The sequence below is a fragment of the Carcharhinus amblyrhynchos genome, unplaced genomic scaffold (assembly GCF_965287045.1).
Source record: "Carcharhinus amblyrhynchos unplaced genomic scaffold, sCarAmb.v2.hapA chromosome_263, whole genome shotgun sequence".
NCBI lineage: Eukaryota > Metazoa > Chordata > Chondrichthyes > Carcharhiniformes > Carcharhinidae > Carcharhinus > Carcharhinus amblyrhynchos.
In genome coordinates, this window is record NW_027650003.1 from 88,766 (window position 1) to 106,294 (window position 17,529).

The window sequence follows — 17,529 nt, forward strand, 5'->3', positions numbered from 1 at the left end:
ATGGAGGCAAATTCGATCGGATCTTTTAAGAGACTTCTGGATGAGTACATGGGACTTAATAGGATTGAGGGTTATAGGTAGGACAAGTAGGGAGGGATATGATCGGTGCAGCTTGTGGGCTGAAGGGCCTGTTTGTGCTGCAGTTTTTCTATGTTCTAAACAGTACTTTTCATTGTATCCCGATACACGTGACAATAATAAATCAAATCAAATCCTTTTCCTTCTCCCTCTGTACTCTATGAACAGTATGTTTTGTTTGTACACCGTGCAAGAAACAATACTTTTCACTGTATCCCGATACAGGTGACAATAATAAATCAAATCAAAATCATTGACGGAGTCTTTTAAAATGCAAAGAACCCAACTTTGCATTCGGGATGAAGTCCAGTTGCTGTGTACATTCATCTGCAAAACACTCAAGTTAATCGTCGATGGAAATTTACTGGAAGATGATGAGTTTGGTGCAGTTTAGCAGAAGGAAGTTCTGATAGGATGTGTGTGTGGGATATAAAGATTAGTGAGGTGTGGTCCTGCAGTCAGTGCGAAGATCTGGAGTCGAACACAATCGTGGGTTGTTGTATGTATAACTTTCTGTATTATATTGTGGATGTTATATTGCTACACTCACAGGCTGTTTATTATTCGGGTCTCATTATATCCAGAGCAGAACATATGGCTGTTCTCACATTGCCTCTGCCACTGAAGTTTGCAGAAGTATTGTCTCTGTCTTTCTCTTTCGATTTCTATTTCGAAAACATTCAGATAGATCGCAACGAAAGTGTCAGCCGAAAGAATCGGAACCCGAGATGTTTTTTAAAGGAGCTGTGTACGTTGCGAGATAGGACGAGTTAAAAAGGGTGACACAGCGGGTTAGCGCTGCTGCCTCACAGAGCCAGGGATCCGGGTTCAATTCCCTGACTCGGATCACTGTCTGTGTGGAGTCTGCATGTTCTCCCTGTGTCTGCGTGGGTTTCCTCTGGGTGCTCCGGTTTCCTCCCACAGTCCAAAGATGTATGGGTTAGGATGCATTGGCCATGCTAAATTGCTCCTTATTATACCCAAATAGGCATTTCAGTGTGGCGACGAGGGGATTTTCACAGTAACTTCATTGCAGTGTTAATCTAAGCCTATTTGTGACTAATAAATAAACTTTAAACATAACTTGGGGAGAGAGGGATAGGGGTGGAGCAGGGAGATTGATGAGAGAATGATCTCTTCATCTCTCTCTGTCTCGATTGACACTCTGAACTTATCTGACTTCTGGCATTCCAACTGTCTGAGCTGTCGGAGACTGACGGAGAGAGGGAAAAGAGAGAGAGAGAAGGGCACAGCACGGCGGCACAGTGGGTTAGCACTACTGCCTCACAGCGCCAGGGACACGGGTTTAATTCCCCGGGATCACCGAGAACCTCCTGGAGCTCCAATTTCCTCCCACAATTAGAAAGACGTGCTGTAAGGTGCATTGGCCGTGCTAAATGCTCCCTCAGCGTATCCAAACAGAAGTGTGGCGACTGAGGGATTTTCACAGCAACTTCACTGCAGTGTTAATGTGAGTCTACTTGTGACACTAATAAATAAACTTTAAGCATTGTTTTAGAATTGTGGAACAGAGAGTTGGACATGGATCAGACTGAAGCCTCCTCAATGAGCTGGTAGCTCTTAAGAAGCAGATTCTTCTTCCAACTTTGGAGAACATGAGGATGTTGTCACTTTGCTTCAACTGATTAAAGCTGGGCAGAAGCAGAGCGCGGCTGGAAACCTCAGCTGATGTTTTCTCCTGCTTGTTTTTTTGTTCTGGGCTGAATACAGTTTCATTTTCGGAGGACAGAATGTTAGCTCAAACAACAGAAATGTCCAGTGTTAAAAACATTCTCCAGTGTTAAAACATAAAAAAACTGTTTATAAATATTTATTTATTAGTCATAAGTAGGCTAACATTAACACTGCAATGAATTTCCTGTGAGATTTCCCTAGTCGCTACACTCCTGTGCCTGTTCGGGTTACACTGAGGGAGAATTTAGCACGGCCCAATCCACCCTAACCAGCACGTCTTTCAGACTGTGGGAGGAAACCAAAGCACCCAGAGGAAACCCACGCAGACACGGGGAGAATGTGCAGACTCCACACAGATGGTGACCCGAGCCAGGAGTCGAACTGAGGTCCCTGGTGCTGTGAGGCAGCAGTGCTAACCCACTGTGCCACCCCCATTTGTCAAGATGTCCCTTAAAACTCACTACCGCATCCGCTTCCATGACCTCCCCCAGCAGTGAGTTCCAGGCACCCACCACCCTCTGTGTAAAAAATCTGCCTTGTACATCTCCTTTAAACCTCGTCCCTCGCACCTTAAACCTGTGTCCCCCGAGTAACTGACTTTTCCACCCTGGGAAAAAGCTTCTGACTATCCACTCTGCCCCTCATAATCTTGTAGATTTCTATCAGGTCTCCCCTCAACCTCTGTTGCTCCACTGAGAACAAACCAAGTTTCTTCAACCTCTCCTCAGAGCTAATGCCCTCCATACCAGGCAACATCCTGGTAAATCTTTTCTGTACCCTCTCCAAAGCCTCCACATCCTTCTGGTAGTGTGTCGACCAAAACTGTACATTATTTGGCGACAACAGTATTTTCACAGTAACTTCATTGCAGTGTTAACGTAAGCCTAATGTAAGCGCTGGTCTGTACACTATGCGTATACAGTGCATGGGAGGTCGAGGCGCCTGCGCAATGGCGCCCCGAGAACTCAGCAGCCAGCTTCCCAGCAAGAATATGCGTTGCTTCCACCCCCTGCTGGTGAGAATACACTCCACCCCTCCCCCTGCTGATGAGAATATGAGGAAATATAGGAGAGAAAAAGAGGACTGAGAGACACCAGTCAGTGTACAGATATCTCCCTGAGAGAGAGAGAGGGGACTGAGAGACACCAGTCAGTGTACAGATATCTCCCTGAGAGAGGGAGAGGGGACTGAGAGACACCAGTCAGTGTACAGATATCTCCCTGAGAGAGAGAGAGAGGGGACTGAGAGACACCAGTCAGTGTACAGATATCTCCCTGAGAGAGGGAGAGGGGACTGAGAGACACCAGTCAGTGTACAGATATCTCCCTGAGAGAGAGAGAGGGGACTGAGAGACACCAGTCAGTGTACAGATATCTCCCTGAGAGAGAGAGAGGGGACTGAGAGACACCAGTCAGTGTACAGATATCTCCCTGAGAGAGAGAGAGAGAGAGGGGGGACTGAGAGACACCAGTCAGTGTACAGATATCTCCCTGAGAGAGAGAGAGAGGGAACTGAGAGACACCAGTGTGAGAAACGCAGCTCACAGTCAAACAATTTAGTCAAGTCAAGTTCCGAAGGAGCAAGATATTTTATTTTACATTCTTGCAAGACCGGGTGTCCAATAAAATAGGCACACCTAACATAGATTTGCAGCACATTTTATACTTTTTTTTACAAGCATTGTAATGGCTTTGCAATGTGTTGTTCTCCCCTAATTGGTGGTCCCTGTCCCATCTATGTGTTATCATTCCCCTATTGGCTCAAGGTGCCCCAAGTTTCCATCCCCTCTACCCCATCTAACAATGTCTCCTGTTATCACAAGAGTGCATTAGTAAACTCATCCGTCTTATCTAACACTGTTACATGTCCAGTTCAGATTGGCGGTAATCAATCCTTTGCCAACTTAATCACTGCTGTCCCGACTATCTCAGTGACCTTTTTCCCCCTTTTATGCTCAGTTGTAAAAACAACACATCTTGTATACCATTTGCTTTTTATAGCTTGGACCTCGCACATTCCTTCAGGATGTGGCGTATGCTTCACTGCACACCACACATCTGGTGTTATTCCTACACCACAGGCAGTTTCTTTATTGTCCCTGACTATTGCTCTGTTAGCAGCAGCGAATTTTATGTCCTGTGTTTGTGACTAAGATCACAGTAGTTTCCATTATGTGGGTTATCAATGTGCCTGAACATGTCCAGTCAACCTAACTTTATGCTATTTCTCTATGGTGTACAGATATATGTGTTAACAGCATCTTTACCTGTTGCTCACAACCAGTCAGTGTACAGATATCTCCCTGAGAGAGAGAGAGGGGGGACTGAGAGACACCAGTCAGTGTACAGATATCTCCCTGAGAGAGAGAGAGGGGGGGTACTGAGAGACACCAGTCAGTGTACAGATATCTCCCTGAGAGTGAGAGAGAGGGGACTGAGAGACACCAGTCAGTGTACAGATATCTCCCTGAGAGAGAGAGAGGGGGGGTACTGAGAGACACCAGTCAGTGTACAGATATCTCCCTGAGAGTGAGAGAGAGGGGACTGAGAGACACCAGTCAGTGTACAGATATCTCCCTGAGAGAGAGAGAGGGGGGACTGAGAGACACCAGTCAGTGTACAGATATCTCCCTGAGAGAGAGAGAGGGGACTGAGAGACACCAGTCAGTGTACAGATATCTCCCTGAGAGAGAGAGAGGGGACTAAGAGATACCAGTCAGTGTACAGATATCTCCCTGAGAGAGAGGGGACTGAGAGACACCAGTCAGTGTACAGATATCTCCCTGAGGAAGAAGAGACTCTTACATCTCAGTCAGTGTAGAAATCTCTTTCTGATGCAGGACTGAGAAATACTGATAACTGAACTGAGAGGGATGGCAGGGAGCAGGCATATTCCAAGGAAGGGATGAGTTTGCGAGTCATTGTTGGAGAACAGATGTCCAAATGTGAATGGCATAAAAATGCAGGAATATTTTTACTGACAGATGTTGAATGCTTTATTGAAGGGCCTGCCACAGGAATCGAAGTGGGCCAGACATGGCCAAGCAAACACGGAAGAGGCATGTGTGTGATTCTACAGTCTTGGTGCAAGAGCAGCCAAGAAAACACACCCGAAATGAGAAGAATTTCCAAGATTACATCGAAGAACAGGTAGAAGGTTGTGAAAAGGGGAGTTAGATGAAACGGAAAAATGTCTTTACGACGATGCTGCATCATCCTGGGAATGTTAGATACAGAGGCAGATTTACAAATTTAGAGGTTGCTTTACTCTGTATCTAACCCCGTGCTGTCCCTGTCCTGGGAGTGTTTGATGGGGGGACAGTGTAGAGGGAGCTTTACTCTGTATCGAACCCCGTGCTGTACCTGTCCTGGGAGTGTTTGATGGGGGACAGTGTAGAGGGAGCTTTACTCTGTATCTAACCCCGTGCTGTACCTGTCCTGGGAGTGTTTGATGGGGACAGTGTAGAGGGAGCTTTACTCTGTATCTAACCCCGTGCTGTACCTGTCCTGGGAGTGTTTGATGGGGGAACAGTGTAGAGGGAGCTTTACTCTGTATCTAACCCCGTGGTGCAGAAGACTTGCCTTCTAATCGCTGTTCTTAAACTGTGTGTGCCTTTATCTGCCCTGTTTGTGATCAGAACTCTCCAGTCATCTCACAAAGGGGCAGAGCCCCGAAAGCTAGTGGCGTTTACAACCAAATAAACCTGTTGGACTTTAACCTGGTGTTGTGAGACTTCTTACCTTGCTATTCCTGTCCTGGGAGTGTTTGATGGGGGACAGCGTAGAGGGAGCTTTACTCTGTATCTAACCCCGTGCTGTCCCTGTCCTGGGAGTGTTTGATGGGGACAGTGTAGAGGGAGCTTTACTCTGTATCTAACCCCGTGCTGTACCTGTCCTGGGAGTGTTTGATGGGGGGACAGTGTAGAGGGAGCTTTATTCTGTATCTAACCCCGTGCTGTACCTGTCCTGGGAGTGTTTGATGGGGGGACAGTGTAGAGGGAGCTTTACTCTGTATCAAACCCCGTGCTGTACCTGTCCTGGGAGTGTTTGATGGGGGGACAGTGTAGAGGGAGCTTTACTCTGTATCTAACCCCGTGCTGTACCTGTCCTGGGAGTGTTTGATGGGGGGACGGTGTAGAGGGAGCTTTACTCTGTATCTAACCCCATGATGTACCTGTCCTGGGAGTGTTTGATGGGGACAGTGTAGAGGGAGCTTTAGTTTGTACCTAACCCCGTGCTGTACCTGTCCTGGGAGTGTTTGATGGGGGGACAGTGTAGAGGGAGCTTTACTCTGTATCTAACCCCATGATGTACCTGTCCTGGGAGTGTTTGATGGGGACAGTGTAGAGGGAGCTTTACTCTGTATCTAACCCCATGATGTACCTGTCCTGGGAGTGTTTGATGGGGACAGTGTAGAGGGAGCTTTAGTTTGTACCTAACCCCGTGCTGTACCTGTCCTGGGAGTGTTTGATGGGGGGACAGCGTAGAGGGAGCTTTACTCTGTATCTAACCCCATGATGTACCTGTCCTGGGAGTGTTTGAAGCAGACTTGCTCTCGATCGAATTCTGTGTTGTAACTTTCTTCAGTCTGTTTGACTCGGACAGTGTCGAGTATGGTTTAATCAGTTTCCATACAAGATTGTTTGTTTTTTGTCAGGAATTCCAATTGAAGGTTGTTTCCAAACTGCAGAATATCAGACCAGAAGATGTAAGGATGCAGAAGTTGAAAGAGCACATAAACTACATCAAGCAGGAGATATGTCAGTTAGCGAATACAATGAGACTGTGAATGACGCACAGTATGGACAAATTGCTCTGTATCTAACCCCGTACTGTACCTGTCCTGCAGCATATCAGGTAGAAAATGTTGGCGGTGTACCTGTGAGATGGTGGCATCCGTGTCGATGAACCTCCGTACACACAGGAGCTGCTGAGATGAGGAGGATTGCAATAGACACCTCCAGACACTGAAAGATACCCTCATAAGAACAGGATGTGGCGCTCGACTCATCGATCGAGAGTTCTGACGCGTCACAGCGAAAAACCGCACCGACCTCCTCAGAAGACAAACACGGGACGCAGTGGATAGAGTACCCTTTGTCATCCAGTACTTCCCCGGAGCAGAGAAGCTACGACATCTTCTCTGGAGTCTTCAACATATCATTGATGAAGACGAACATGGGAGTGTTTGATGGGGGCACAGTGTAGAGGGAGCAGATGGAGTATAACATTGGCAAATGTGAGGTTATCCACTTTGGTAGAAATAATAGTAGGAAGGAATATTATTTAAAGTGTGAAAAGCTGCAGCATGCTACGGTGCAGAGGGACCTGGGGGTCCTTGTGCACGAATCGCAAAAACCCAGTCTGCAGGTCCAGCAGGTGATCAAGAAGGCGAATGGGATGTTGGCCTTTATCGCGAGGGGGATAGAATATAAAATTAGGGAGGTCTTGCTGCAACTGAACAGGGCACTGGTGAGGCCGCAGCTGGAGTACTGTGTGCAGTTTTGGTCCCCTTATTTGCGTAAGGATATATTGGCCTTGAGGGAGTGCAGAGAAAGGTTCACTAGGCTGATACTGGAGATGAGGGGGTTAGCTTATGAGGAGAGATTGAATAGACTGGGCCTGTACTTGTTGGAGTTTAGAAGGCCGAGGGGGGATCTTGTAGAGACTTACAAGGTAATGAAGGGGTAGATAGGGTAGAGGTAGACAGGTTCTTTCCGCTTAGAAAGGTAAACAGAACTAGGGGGCACAGCCTCAAAATAAGGAGGGGGGGGCAGTTTAGAACGGAGTTGAGGAGGAACTTCTTCACTCAAAGGGTGGTGAATCTCTGACCATTGAAGTGGTGGAGGCGACCTCGTTGAATATATTTAAGTCACGGGCAGATAGATTTCTGATAGACAAGGAAATTAAGGGTTATGGGGAGAAAGCGGGAAAGTGGAACTGATCCACTTCAGATCAGCCATGATCTTATTGAATGGCGGGGCAGGCTCGAAGGGCTAGATGGCCTACTCCTGCTCCTATTCCTTATGAACATCTCACCAAGGCCATCCCCACATCTTGCCTTCAAACAACCACACAACCACAAACAGACCATTGTTCACAGCAAACTACCCAGCCTTCAGGAGAACACTGACCAGTACACCACACAACCCTGCCACAGCAACCTCTGCAAGACATGCTGGATCATCGACATGGATACCATCATCTCAGGTGAGAACACCATCCACCAGGTACACGGTACATACTCTTGCAACTCGGCCAACATTGTCTACCTGATACGTTGCAGGAAAGGATGTCCCGAAGCATGGTACATTGGGGAGACCATGCAGGCACTATGACAACAGGTGAATGAACATCGCTCGACAATCACCAGGCAAGACTGTTCCCTTCCTGTTGGCGACCACTTCAGCGGTCACGGGCATTCGGCCTCTGATCTTCCGGTAAACATTCTACAAGGCGGCCTTCACAACATATGACAGCGCAGAGTCGCTGAGCAGAAACTGATAGCCAAGTTCCGCACACATGAGGACGGTCTCAACCGGGATCTTGGGTTCATGTCACACTATCTGTAACCCCCATGCCTGGGCTTGCTACATCTCACTCACTGTCCTATCTGGAGACAATACACATCCCTTTGGTTGGTGCTGGGGCCTCAGCTATTTACCATTTATATAGATGATCTGGAGGAGGGAACCGAGTGTATGGTGTCGAAATTTGCTGATGACACCAAGATTGGTGGAACAGCAAATTGTGCGGAGGGTGTGGAGAGTCTGCAGAAGGATCTAGATAGGCTGGGCAAATGGGCCAGGAACTGGCAAATGGAATTTAATGTTGGCAAGTGCGAGGTGGTCCACTTTGGTAGGAATAATAGTACGAAGGATTATTACTTACATGGCAAAAAACTGCAGCAGGCGACGGTGCAGAGGGACCTCGGGGTCCTTGTGCATGAGTTGCAAAAACCCAGCCTGCAGGTGCAGCAGGTGGTCAGGAAGGCGAATGGGATGCTGGCCTTCATAGCGAGGGGGATTGAATATAAAAGTAGGGAGGTCTTGCTGCAGCTGTATAGGGCATTGGTGAGACCGCAGCTGGAGTACTGTGTGCAGTTTTGGTCGCCGCATTTGCGCAAGGATATTTTGGCCTTGGAGGGAGTGCAGAGGAGGTTTACTTGGCTGATACCAGAGTTGAGGGGGTTGAGCTATGAGGAGAGGCTGAATAAACTAGGCTTGTACTCGTTAGGATTTAGAAGAATGAGGGGAGATCTCATTGAGACATATAAGATGATGAATGGGATGGATAGAATAGAGGTGGAGAGACTCTTCCCGCTCAGAAAGGACAGTAGGACTAGAGGGCACAGCCTCAAGATAACGGGAGGGCGGTTTAGAACGGAGTTGAGGAGGAACTTCTTCACTCAAAGGGTGGTGAATCTCTGGAATTCACTGCCCGTTGAAGTGGTGGAGGCTGCCTCGCTAAATATTTTTAAGACGCGGGTTGATGGGTTTTTGATAAGCGAGGGGATTAAGGGTTATGGGGAGAGGGCGGGAAAGTGGAACTGAGCCACGACAGATCAGCCATGATCTTATTGAATGGCGGGGCAGGCTCGAAGGGCTAGATGGCCTACTCCTGCTCCTATTTCTTATGTTCTCATGTTCTTTAACAATGCTTAATGCTATCTCCACTCACATGGCCTGTACCTTTAAGACTTGATTAGCTGTAAAGATTTGCCTTCTAATCGCTGTTCTGTAAACTGTGTGTGCCTTTATCTGCCCTGTTTGTGATCAGAACTCTCCAGTCGTCTCACAAAGGGGCAGAGCCCCGAAAGCTAGTGGCGTTTACAACCAAATAAACCTGTTGGACTTTGACCTGGTGTTGTGAGACTTCTTACCTTGCTATTCCTGTCCTGGCAGTGTTTGTTGGGGACAGTGTAGAGGGAGCTTTAGTCTGTACCTAACCCCACGTAGTACCTGTCCTGTGTGTGTTTGATGGGGACAGTGTTGAAGGAATTTAACTCTATATCTAACCCTGTGTAGTACCTGTCCTGGGAGTGTTTGATGGGACAGTGTAGAGGGAGCTTTACTCTGTATCTAACCCCATGCTGTCCCTGTCCTGGGAGTGTTTAGTGGGACAAGGTTGAAGTAGAAATGCTCTCCATTGAATTCCGTGTTGTAACTTTCTTCAGTCTGTTTGACTCGGACAGTATCGAGTGTGGTTTAATCGGTTTCCATACAAAACTGTTTGTTTTCTACCAGAAATTAATATTGGAGGATTTTCCCAAACTCCGGAAAATCAGTGCACATTCAATGCGGAAACACCTGGAGGAGAAAGCCGACAAGCTGAAGGAGGATTTTCTGAAGCAGCTGGGAGGGAATGAGGACGAGCGAACTAGAGAGGTTGATGAGTTGGACAAATTATTAAAGCTTCAAATGCAGAAATTCTACGAGACTTCCAAAAGGACCTTCCTCAGAGCGATGGAGAAACCGAAGATGCAGAAGGTGGAAGAGTTTGAACAATACATCAAGCAGAAGGTAGTTGAGATAACTATAAATTACATTGTGAATGACACAGTGTCAGGGAAACTTATTCTGATCGAACTCCGTGCTGTACCTGTCCTGGGAGTGTTTGGTGGGGGACAGTGTAGAGGGAGCTTTACTCTGTACCTAACCCTGTGCTGTACCTGTCCTGGGAGTGTTTGATGGGGGACAGTGCAGAGGGAGCTTTACTCTGTATCTAACCCCGTGCTGTACCTGTCCTGGGAGTGTTTGATGGGGGACAGTGTAGGGGGAGCTTTACTCTGTATCGAACCCCATGCTGTCCCCGTCCTGGGAGTGTTTGATGGGGGACAGTGTAGAGGGAACTTTACTCTGTATCTAACTCTGTGCTGTATCTGTCCTGGGAGTGTTTGATGGGGACAGTGTAGAGGGAGCTTTACTCTGTATCTAACCCAGTGCTGTACCAGTCCTGGGAGTGTTTGATGGGGACAGTGTAGAGGGAGCTTTACTCTGTATCTAACCCCGTGCTGTACCTGTCCTGGGAGTGTTTGATGGGACAGTGTAGAGGGAGCTTTACTCTGTATCTAACCCCGTGCTGTCCCTGTCCTGGGAGTGTTGAATGGGACAAGGTTGAAGTAGAAATTCTCTCCATTGAATTCCGTGCTGTAACTTTCTTCAGTCTGTTTCACTTGGACAGTGTCGAGTGTGGTTTAACCGGTTTCCATGCAAAACTGTTTGTTTTCTATCAGGAATTATTATTGGAGGATTTTCCCAAACTCCGGAAAATCAGTCCAGATTCAATGTGGAAATGCCTGGAGGAGGAAGCCGACAAGCTGAAGGAGGATTTTCTGAAGCAGCTGGGAGTGAATGAGGACGAGCGAACTAGAGAGGTTGATGAGTTGGACAAATTATTAAAGCATCAAATGCAGAAATTCTACACGACTTACAAAAGGACCTTCCTCAAAGCGATGGAGAAACTGAAAATGCAGAAGGTGGAAGAGTTTAAACAATACATCAAGCAGAAGGTAATTGAGATAACTATAAATTACATTGTGAATGACACAGTGTCAGGGAAGCTTATTCTGATCGAACTCCGTGCTGTACCTGTCCTGGGAGTGTTTGATGCGGGGACAGTGTAGAGCGAGCTTTACTCTGGATCTAACCCCGTGCTGTACCTGTCCTGGGAGTGTTTGATGGGTGGACAGTGTAGAGGGAGCTTTACTCTGTATCTAACCCCGTGCTGTACCTGTCCTGGGAGTGTTTGATGGGAGGACAGTGTAGACGGAGCTTTACTCTGTATCTAACCCCGTGCTGTACCTGTCCTGGGAGTGTTTGATGCGGGGACAGTGTAGAGGGAGCTTTACTCTGTATCTAACCCCGTGCTGTACCTGTACTGTGTATGTTTGATGGGGACAGTGTAGAGGGAGGTTAACGGTATATCTAACCCCGTGCTGTACCTGTCCTGGGAGTGTTTGATGGGGATAGTGTCGAGGGAGCTCTATTATCAAATAAATCGGTTGGACTAAAACCTGGTGCTGTCAGACTTTTTACTGTGTTTACGCCAGTCCAACGCTGGCATACCCACATCATGAGTGTTTGATGGGGACAATGTAGAGGGAGCTTTACTCTGTATCGAAACCCGTGCTGTACCTGTCCTGGGAGTGTTTGATGGAAACAGTGTAGAGGGAGTTTTACTCTGTATCTAACTCCGTGCTGTCTGTCCTCTGATGGGGGAAGAGTGTAGAGGGAGATTTACTCTGTATCTAACCCCATGCTATATCTGTCCTGTGATGGGTGACAGTGTAGAGTGTGCTTTATTCTGTATCCCACCCCATGTTGTGCCTGTCTTGGGAGTGTTTGATGGGGGACAGTGTAGAGGGAGATTTACTCTGTATCTAACTCCGTGCTGTACCTCTACTGGGAGTGTTTGATGGGGACAGTGTAGAGGGAGCTTTACTCTGTATCTAACCCCGTCTATACCTGTCCTGGGAGTGTTTGATGGGGACAGTGTAGAGGGAGCTTTACTCTGTATCTAACCCCGTGCTGTACCTGTCCTGGGAGTGTTTGATGGGGACAGTGTAGAGGGAGATTTACTCTGTATCTAACCCCGTGCTGTCCCTGTCCTGGGAGCGTTTAGTGGGACAAGGTTGAAGTAGAAATGCTCTCCATTGAATTCCGTGCTGTAACTTTCTTCAGTCGGTTTGACTCGGAGAGTGTCGAGTGTGGTTTAATCGGTTTCCATACAAAACTGTTTGTTTTATATCAGGAATTATTATTGGAGGATTTTCCCAAACTCCGGAAAATCAGTCCAGATTCAATGTGGAAACGCCTGAAGGAGAAAGCCAACAAGCTGAAGGAGAATTTTCTGAAGCAGCTGAGAGTGAATGAGGACGAGCGAACTAGAGAGGTTGATGAGTTGGACGAATTATTAAAGTTTCAAATGCACAAATTCTACAAGACTTACAAAAGGACCTTCCTCAAAGCGATGGAGAAACTGAAGATGCAGAAGGTGGAAGAGTTTAAACAATACATCAAGGAGAAGGTAATTGAGATAACTATAACTTACATTGTGAATGACACAGGGTCAGGGAAGCTTATTCTTATCTAACCCCGTGCTGTACCTGTCCTGGGAGTGTTTGGTGAGGACAGTGTAGAGGGAGCTTTACTCTGTATCTTACCCCGTGCTGTACCTGCCCTGGGAGTGTGTGATGGGGGACAGTGTAGAGGGAGCTTTACTCTGTATCCAACCCCGTGCTGTACCAGTCCTGGGAGTGTTTGATGGGGGACAGTGTAGAGGGAGCTTTACTCTGTATCCAACCCCGTGCTGTACCAGTCCTGGGAGTGTTTGATGGGGGGACAGTGTAGAAGGAGCTTTACCCTGTCTCTAACCCCGTGCTGTACCTGTCCTGGGAATGTTTGATGGGGGGACAGTGTAGAGGGAGCTTTACTCTGTATCTAATCCCGTGCTGTCCCTGTCCTGGGAGTGTTGAATGGGACAGGGTTGAAGTAGAAATGCTCTCCATTGAATTTCGTGTTGAAACTTTCTTCAGTCTGTTTCACTCGGACAGTGTCGAGTGTGGTTCAATCGGTTTCCATACAAGATTGTTTGTTTTCTATCAGGAATTATTATTGGAGGATTTTCCCAAACTCCGGAAAATCAGTGCACATTCAATGCAGAAACGCCTGAAGGAGAAAGCCAACAAGCTGAAGGAGAATTTTCTGAAGCAGCTGAGAGTGAATGAGGACGAGCGAACTAGAGAGGTTGATGAGTTGGACAAATTATTAAAGTTTCAAATGCAGAAATTCTACGAGACTTACAAAAGGACCTTCCTCAAAGCGATGGAGAAACTGAAGATGCAGAAGGTGGAAGAGTTTGAACAATACATCGAGCAGAAGGTACTTGAGATAACTATAAATTACATTGTGAATGACAGAGTCAGGGAAGCTTATTCTGATCGAACTCCGTGCTGTACCTGTGCTGGGAGTGTTTGATGGTGACAGTGTAGAGGGAGCTTTACTCTGTATCGAACCCCGTGATGTACCTGGACTGGGAGTGTTTGACGGGGACAGTGTAGTCGGAGTTTCACACTGTATTTAACCCTGTGCTGAACTTTTCCTGGGAGTGTTTGGTGGGGGGACAGTGTAGAGGGAGTTCTACTCTGTATCTAACCCCGTGCTGCACCTGTCCTGGGAGTGTTTGATGGAGACAGTGTAGAGGAAGCTTTATTCTGTATCTAACCCCGGGCTGTAGCTGTCCTGGGAGTGTTTGATGGGGAGAGTGTAGAGGGAGATTTACTCTGTATCTAACCCCATGCTATATCTGTCCTGTGATGAGTGACATGTGGAGTGTGCTTTATTCTGTATCCAACCCCTTGTTGTGCCTGTCTTGGGAGTGTTTGATGGGGACAGTGTAGAGGGAGCTTTACTCTGTATCTAACCCAGTGCTGTACCTGTCCTGGGAGTGTTTGATCGGGACAATGTAGAGGGAGCTTTACTCTGTATCTAACCCCGTGCTGTCCCTGTCCTGGGAGTGTTGAATGGGACAAGGTTGAAGTCGAAATGCTTTCCATTGAATTTCGTGTTGTAACTTTCTTCAGTCTGTTTGACTTGGACAGTGTCGAGTGTGGTTTAATCGGTTTCCATACAAGATTGTTTGTTTTCTATCAGGAATTATTATTGGAGGATTTTCCCAAACTCCAGAAAATCAGTGCACATTCAATGCGGAAATGCCTGAAGGAGAAAGCCGATAAGCTGGAGGAGGATTTTCTGAAGCAGCTGGGAGTGAATGAGGACGAGCGAACTAGAGAGGTTGATGAGTTGGACAAATTATTAAAGTTTCAAATGCAGAAATTCTACCTCTCCTGGGAGTGTTTGATGGGGGGACAGTGTAGAGGGAGCTTTACTCTGTGTCTAACCCCGTGCTGTACCTGTCCTGGGAGTGTTTGATAGGGACAGTGTAGAGGGAGCTTTACTCTGTATCTAACCCTGTGCTGTACCTGTCCTGGGAGTGTTTGATCGGGGACAGTGTAGAGGGAGCTTTACTCTGTGTCTAACCCCGTGCTGTACCTGTCCTGGGAGTGTTTGATAGGGACAGTGTAGAGGGAGCTTTACTCTGTACCTGACCCTGTGCTGTACCTGTCCTGGGAGTGTTTGATGGGGACACTGTAGAGGGAGCTTTACTCTGTATATGACCCTGTGCTGTACCTGTCCTGGGAGTGTTTGATGGGGGACAGTGTAGAGGGAGCTTTACTCTGTATCTAACCCCATGCTGTACCTGTCCTGGGAGTGTTTGATGGGGGGACAGTGTAGAGGGAGCTTTACTCTGTATCTCACCCCGTGCTGTACCTGTCCTGGGAGTGTTTGATAAGGGACAATGTAGATGGAGATTTACTCTGTATCTAACCCCGTGCTGTACCTGTCCTGGGAGTGTTTGATGGGAAAACACAGTAAAAAGTCTGACAACACCAGGTTTTAGTCCAACCAATTTATTTGATGGGGACAGTGTAGAGGGAGCTTTACTCTATATCTAACCCTGTGCTTTGTGTTGTTCAGAAACGTGATACAGAAGATTTCTTCAGCAGTATCAAGATCCGCCCAGGTTTGATGAGGCGTGATGTGGAAAAGAAGGCCAAGGGACTGTTAACTGATTTTGGAAGATGTGTGGACGGTAATCATAAGGGGAAAAAGGAGCAGATATTGGAACTTGAGAGATCTAACCAATCTGAAGTCGATTCTTTCTGTCATGAATACGGCAAGAATTACAGATTCAGCATGGTGATATTTCCCCTGGTGATTGCGGGTGCTGGAGGAGCCATAGCTTTTGCGTTCATGAGCAGTTTACCTCTGATCTTGACCGGGGCATCTCTGGGGCATTTTGTAAGGTCTCAGGTGATGTCTATTTTGCAATATATTGAGCGGGGTGACGATGCAGGTGTGGACAATCCTGGCAGTGTGGACAATGAATTTCAGAAGCCGAATGGCTGTGTCCGAAATCAAGACAAACCTCTGCAGACAAGCTTCATAGAATTCATCAAATCAATCCGTTCCATCCTTGCAATGTCAGCCTGAGACTCTGGAGATGGGTCCCCCACTGTTCAGCACTGCTCTTTCATCCAGTTTCCTTGTGGGAAACATGTTGGAAGATGGATGGGATGGGTATGGGTCAGCGGGATTCACAGGGACAGGGATAGGGATGGGTGTGGGTCAGCGGGATTCACAGGGACAGGGATAGAGATGGGTGTGAGTCAGCGGGATTCACAGGGACAGGGATAGGGATGGGTCAGCAGGATTCACAGGGAAAGGGATTGGGATGGGTGTGGGTCAGAGGTATTCACAGAGACAGGGATAGGAATTGGTGTGGGTCAGTGGGATTTACAGGGATAGGGATGGGTGTGGGTCAGTGGGATCGCTGGGCACAGGGATAGGGATGGGTGAGGGCCAGTGGGATTCACAGGGACAGGGATAGGGATGGGTGTGGGTCAGTGGGATTCACAGGGATAGGGATGGGTGTGGGTCAGTGGGATTCACAGGGACAGGGATACGGATGGGTGTGGGTCAGTGGGATTCACAGAGATAGGGATAGGGATGGGTGTGGGTCAGCAGGATTCACAGGGATAGGGATGGGTGTGGGTCAGTGGGATCGCTGGGCACAGGGATAGGGATGGGTGAGGGCCAGTGGGATTCACAGGGACAGGGATAGGGATGGGTGTGGGTCAGTGGGATTCACAGGGATAGGGATGGGTGTGGGTCAGTGGGATTCACAGAGATAGGGATAGGGATGGGTGTGGGTCAGCAGGATTCACAGGGATAGGGATGGGTGTGGGTCAGTGGGATTCATAGGGATAGGGATTGGGATGGGTGTGGGTCAGTGGGATTCACAGGGATAGGGATTGGGATGGGTGTGGGTCAGTGGGATTCACAGGGATAGGGATTGGGATGGGTGTGGGTCAGTGGGATTCACAGGGATAGGGATAGGGATGGATGTGGGTCAGTGGGATTCACAGGGATAGGGATAGGGATGGGTGTGGGTCAGTGGGATTCACAGGGATAGGGATTGGGATGGGTGTGGGTCAGTGGGAGGGCTAGATGGCCTACTCCTGCTCCTATTTCTTATGTTCTTATGTCAGTGGGATTCACAGGGATAGGGATGGGTGTGGGTCAGTGAGATTCACAGGGATAAGGATGGGTGTGGGTCAGTGGGATTCACAGGGATAGGGATGGGTCTGGGTCAATGGGATTCACAGAGATAGGGATGGGTGTGGGTCAGTGGGATTCACAGGGATAGGGATAGGGATGGGTGTTGGTCAGTGAGATTCACAGGGACAGGGATAGGGATGGGTCTGGGTCAGCGGGATTCACAGGGATAGGGATGGGTGTGGGTCAGCGGGATTCACAGGGATAGGGATAGGGATGTGTGTGGGTCAGTGGGATTCACAGGGATAGGGATGGGTGTGGGTCAGTGGGATTCACAGGGACAGGGATAGGGATCGGTGTGTGACAGTGGGATTCACAGGGATAGGGATGGGTGTGGGTCAGCGGGATCGCTTCTCACTCTCAATATAACATTGTATATTTCTCCATGAACTGAGGAGTGAGAATGGAAAATCAGGGTGTGAAATGAGAGGAGTTTGGGTCTTCCAGCTGTCGCTGCTTGTTTTATCAACACAATCTGTATGAATAACTACTTTCCAATTAAAACACGTCTGAATTACACCCAGTCTTCCTGTTCTTTCATTTATCTCATCTTCACAAATCCGGGCTGTGGTCCGGTG

The 17,529-nt window shown here is 47.9% G+C and overlaps 1 protein-coding gene across 1 annotated transcript; it reads left to right on the top strand.

Moving 5' to 3' along the window:
• The first annotated feature begins 467 nt into the window (after positions 1 to 467).
• On the top strand, positions 468 to 15,971 carry LOC145338951 (uncharacterized). The gene is made up of 8 exons (XM_080183354.1): positions 468 to 577; positions 4,778 to 4,922; positions 10,019 to 10,294; positions 11,008 to 11,283; positions 12,525 to 12,800; positions 13,379 to 13,654; positions 14,426 to 14,566; positions 15,311 to 15,971. The coding sequence occupies exons 2-8, from the start codon at positions 4,809 to 4,811 to the stop codon at positions 15,824 to 15,826; spliced, it is 1,875 nt and encodes a 624-aa protein (XP_080039480.1). The 5' UTR covers positions 468 to 577; positions 4,778 to 4,808; the 3' UTR covers positions 15,827 to 15,971.
• Positions 15,972 to 17,529: the final 1,558 nt, after the last annotated feature.

Excerpts from the sequence above, each read along its gene's own strand:
- LOC145338951 (XM_080183354.1), top strand. The coding sequence starts at position 4,809 with ATGGCCAAGCAAACACGGAAGAGGCATGTGTGTGATTCTACAGTCTTG. Across the intron at positions 12,801-13,378 it reads AACAATACATCAAGGAGAAG|GAATTATTATTGGAGGATTT; the intron begins GTAATTGAGATA and ends GTTTTCTATCAG. Across the intron at positions 13,655-14,425 it reads AACAATACATCGAGCAGAAG|GAATTATTATTGGAGGATTT; the intron begins GTACTTGAGATA and ends GTTTTCTATCAG.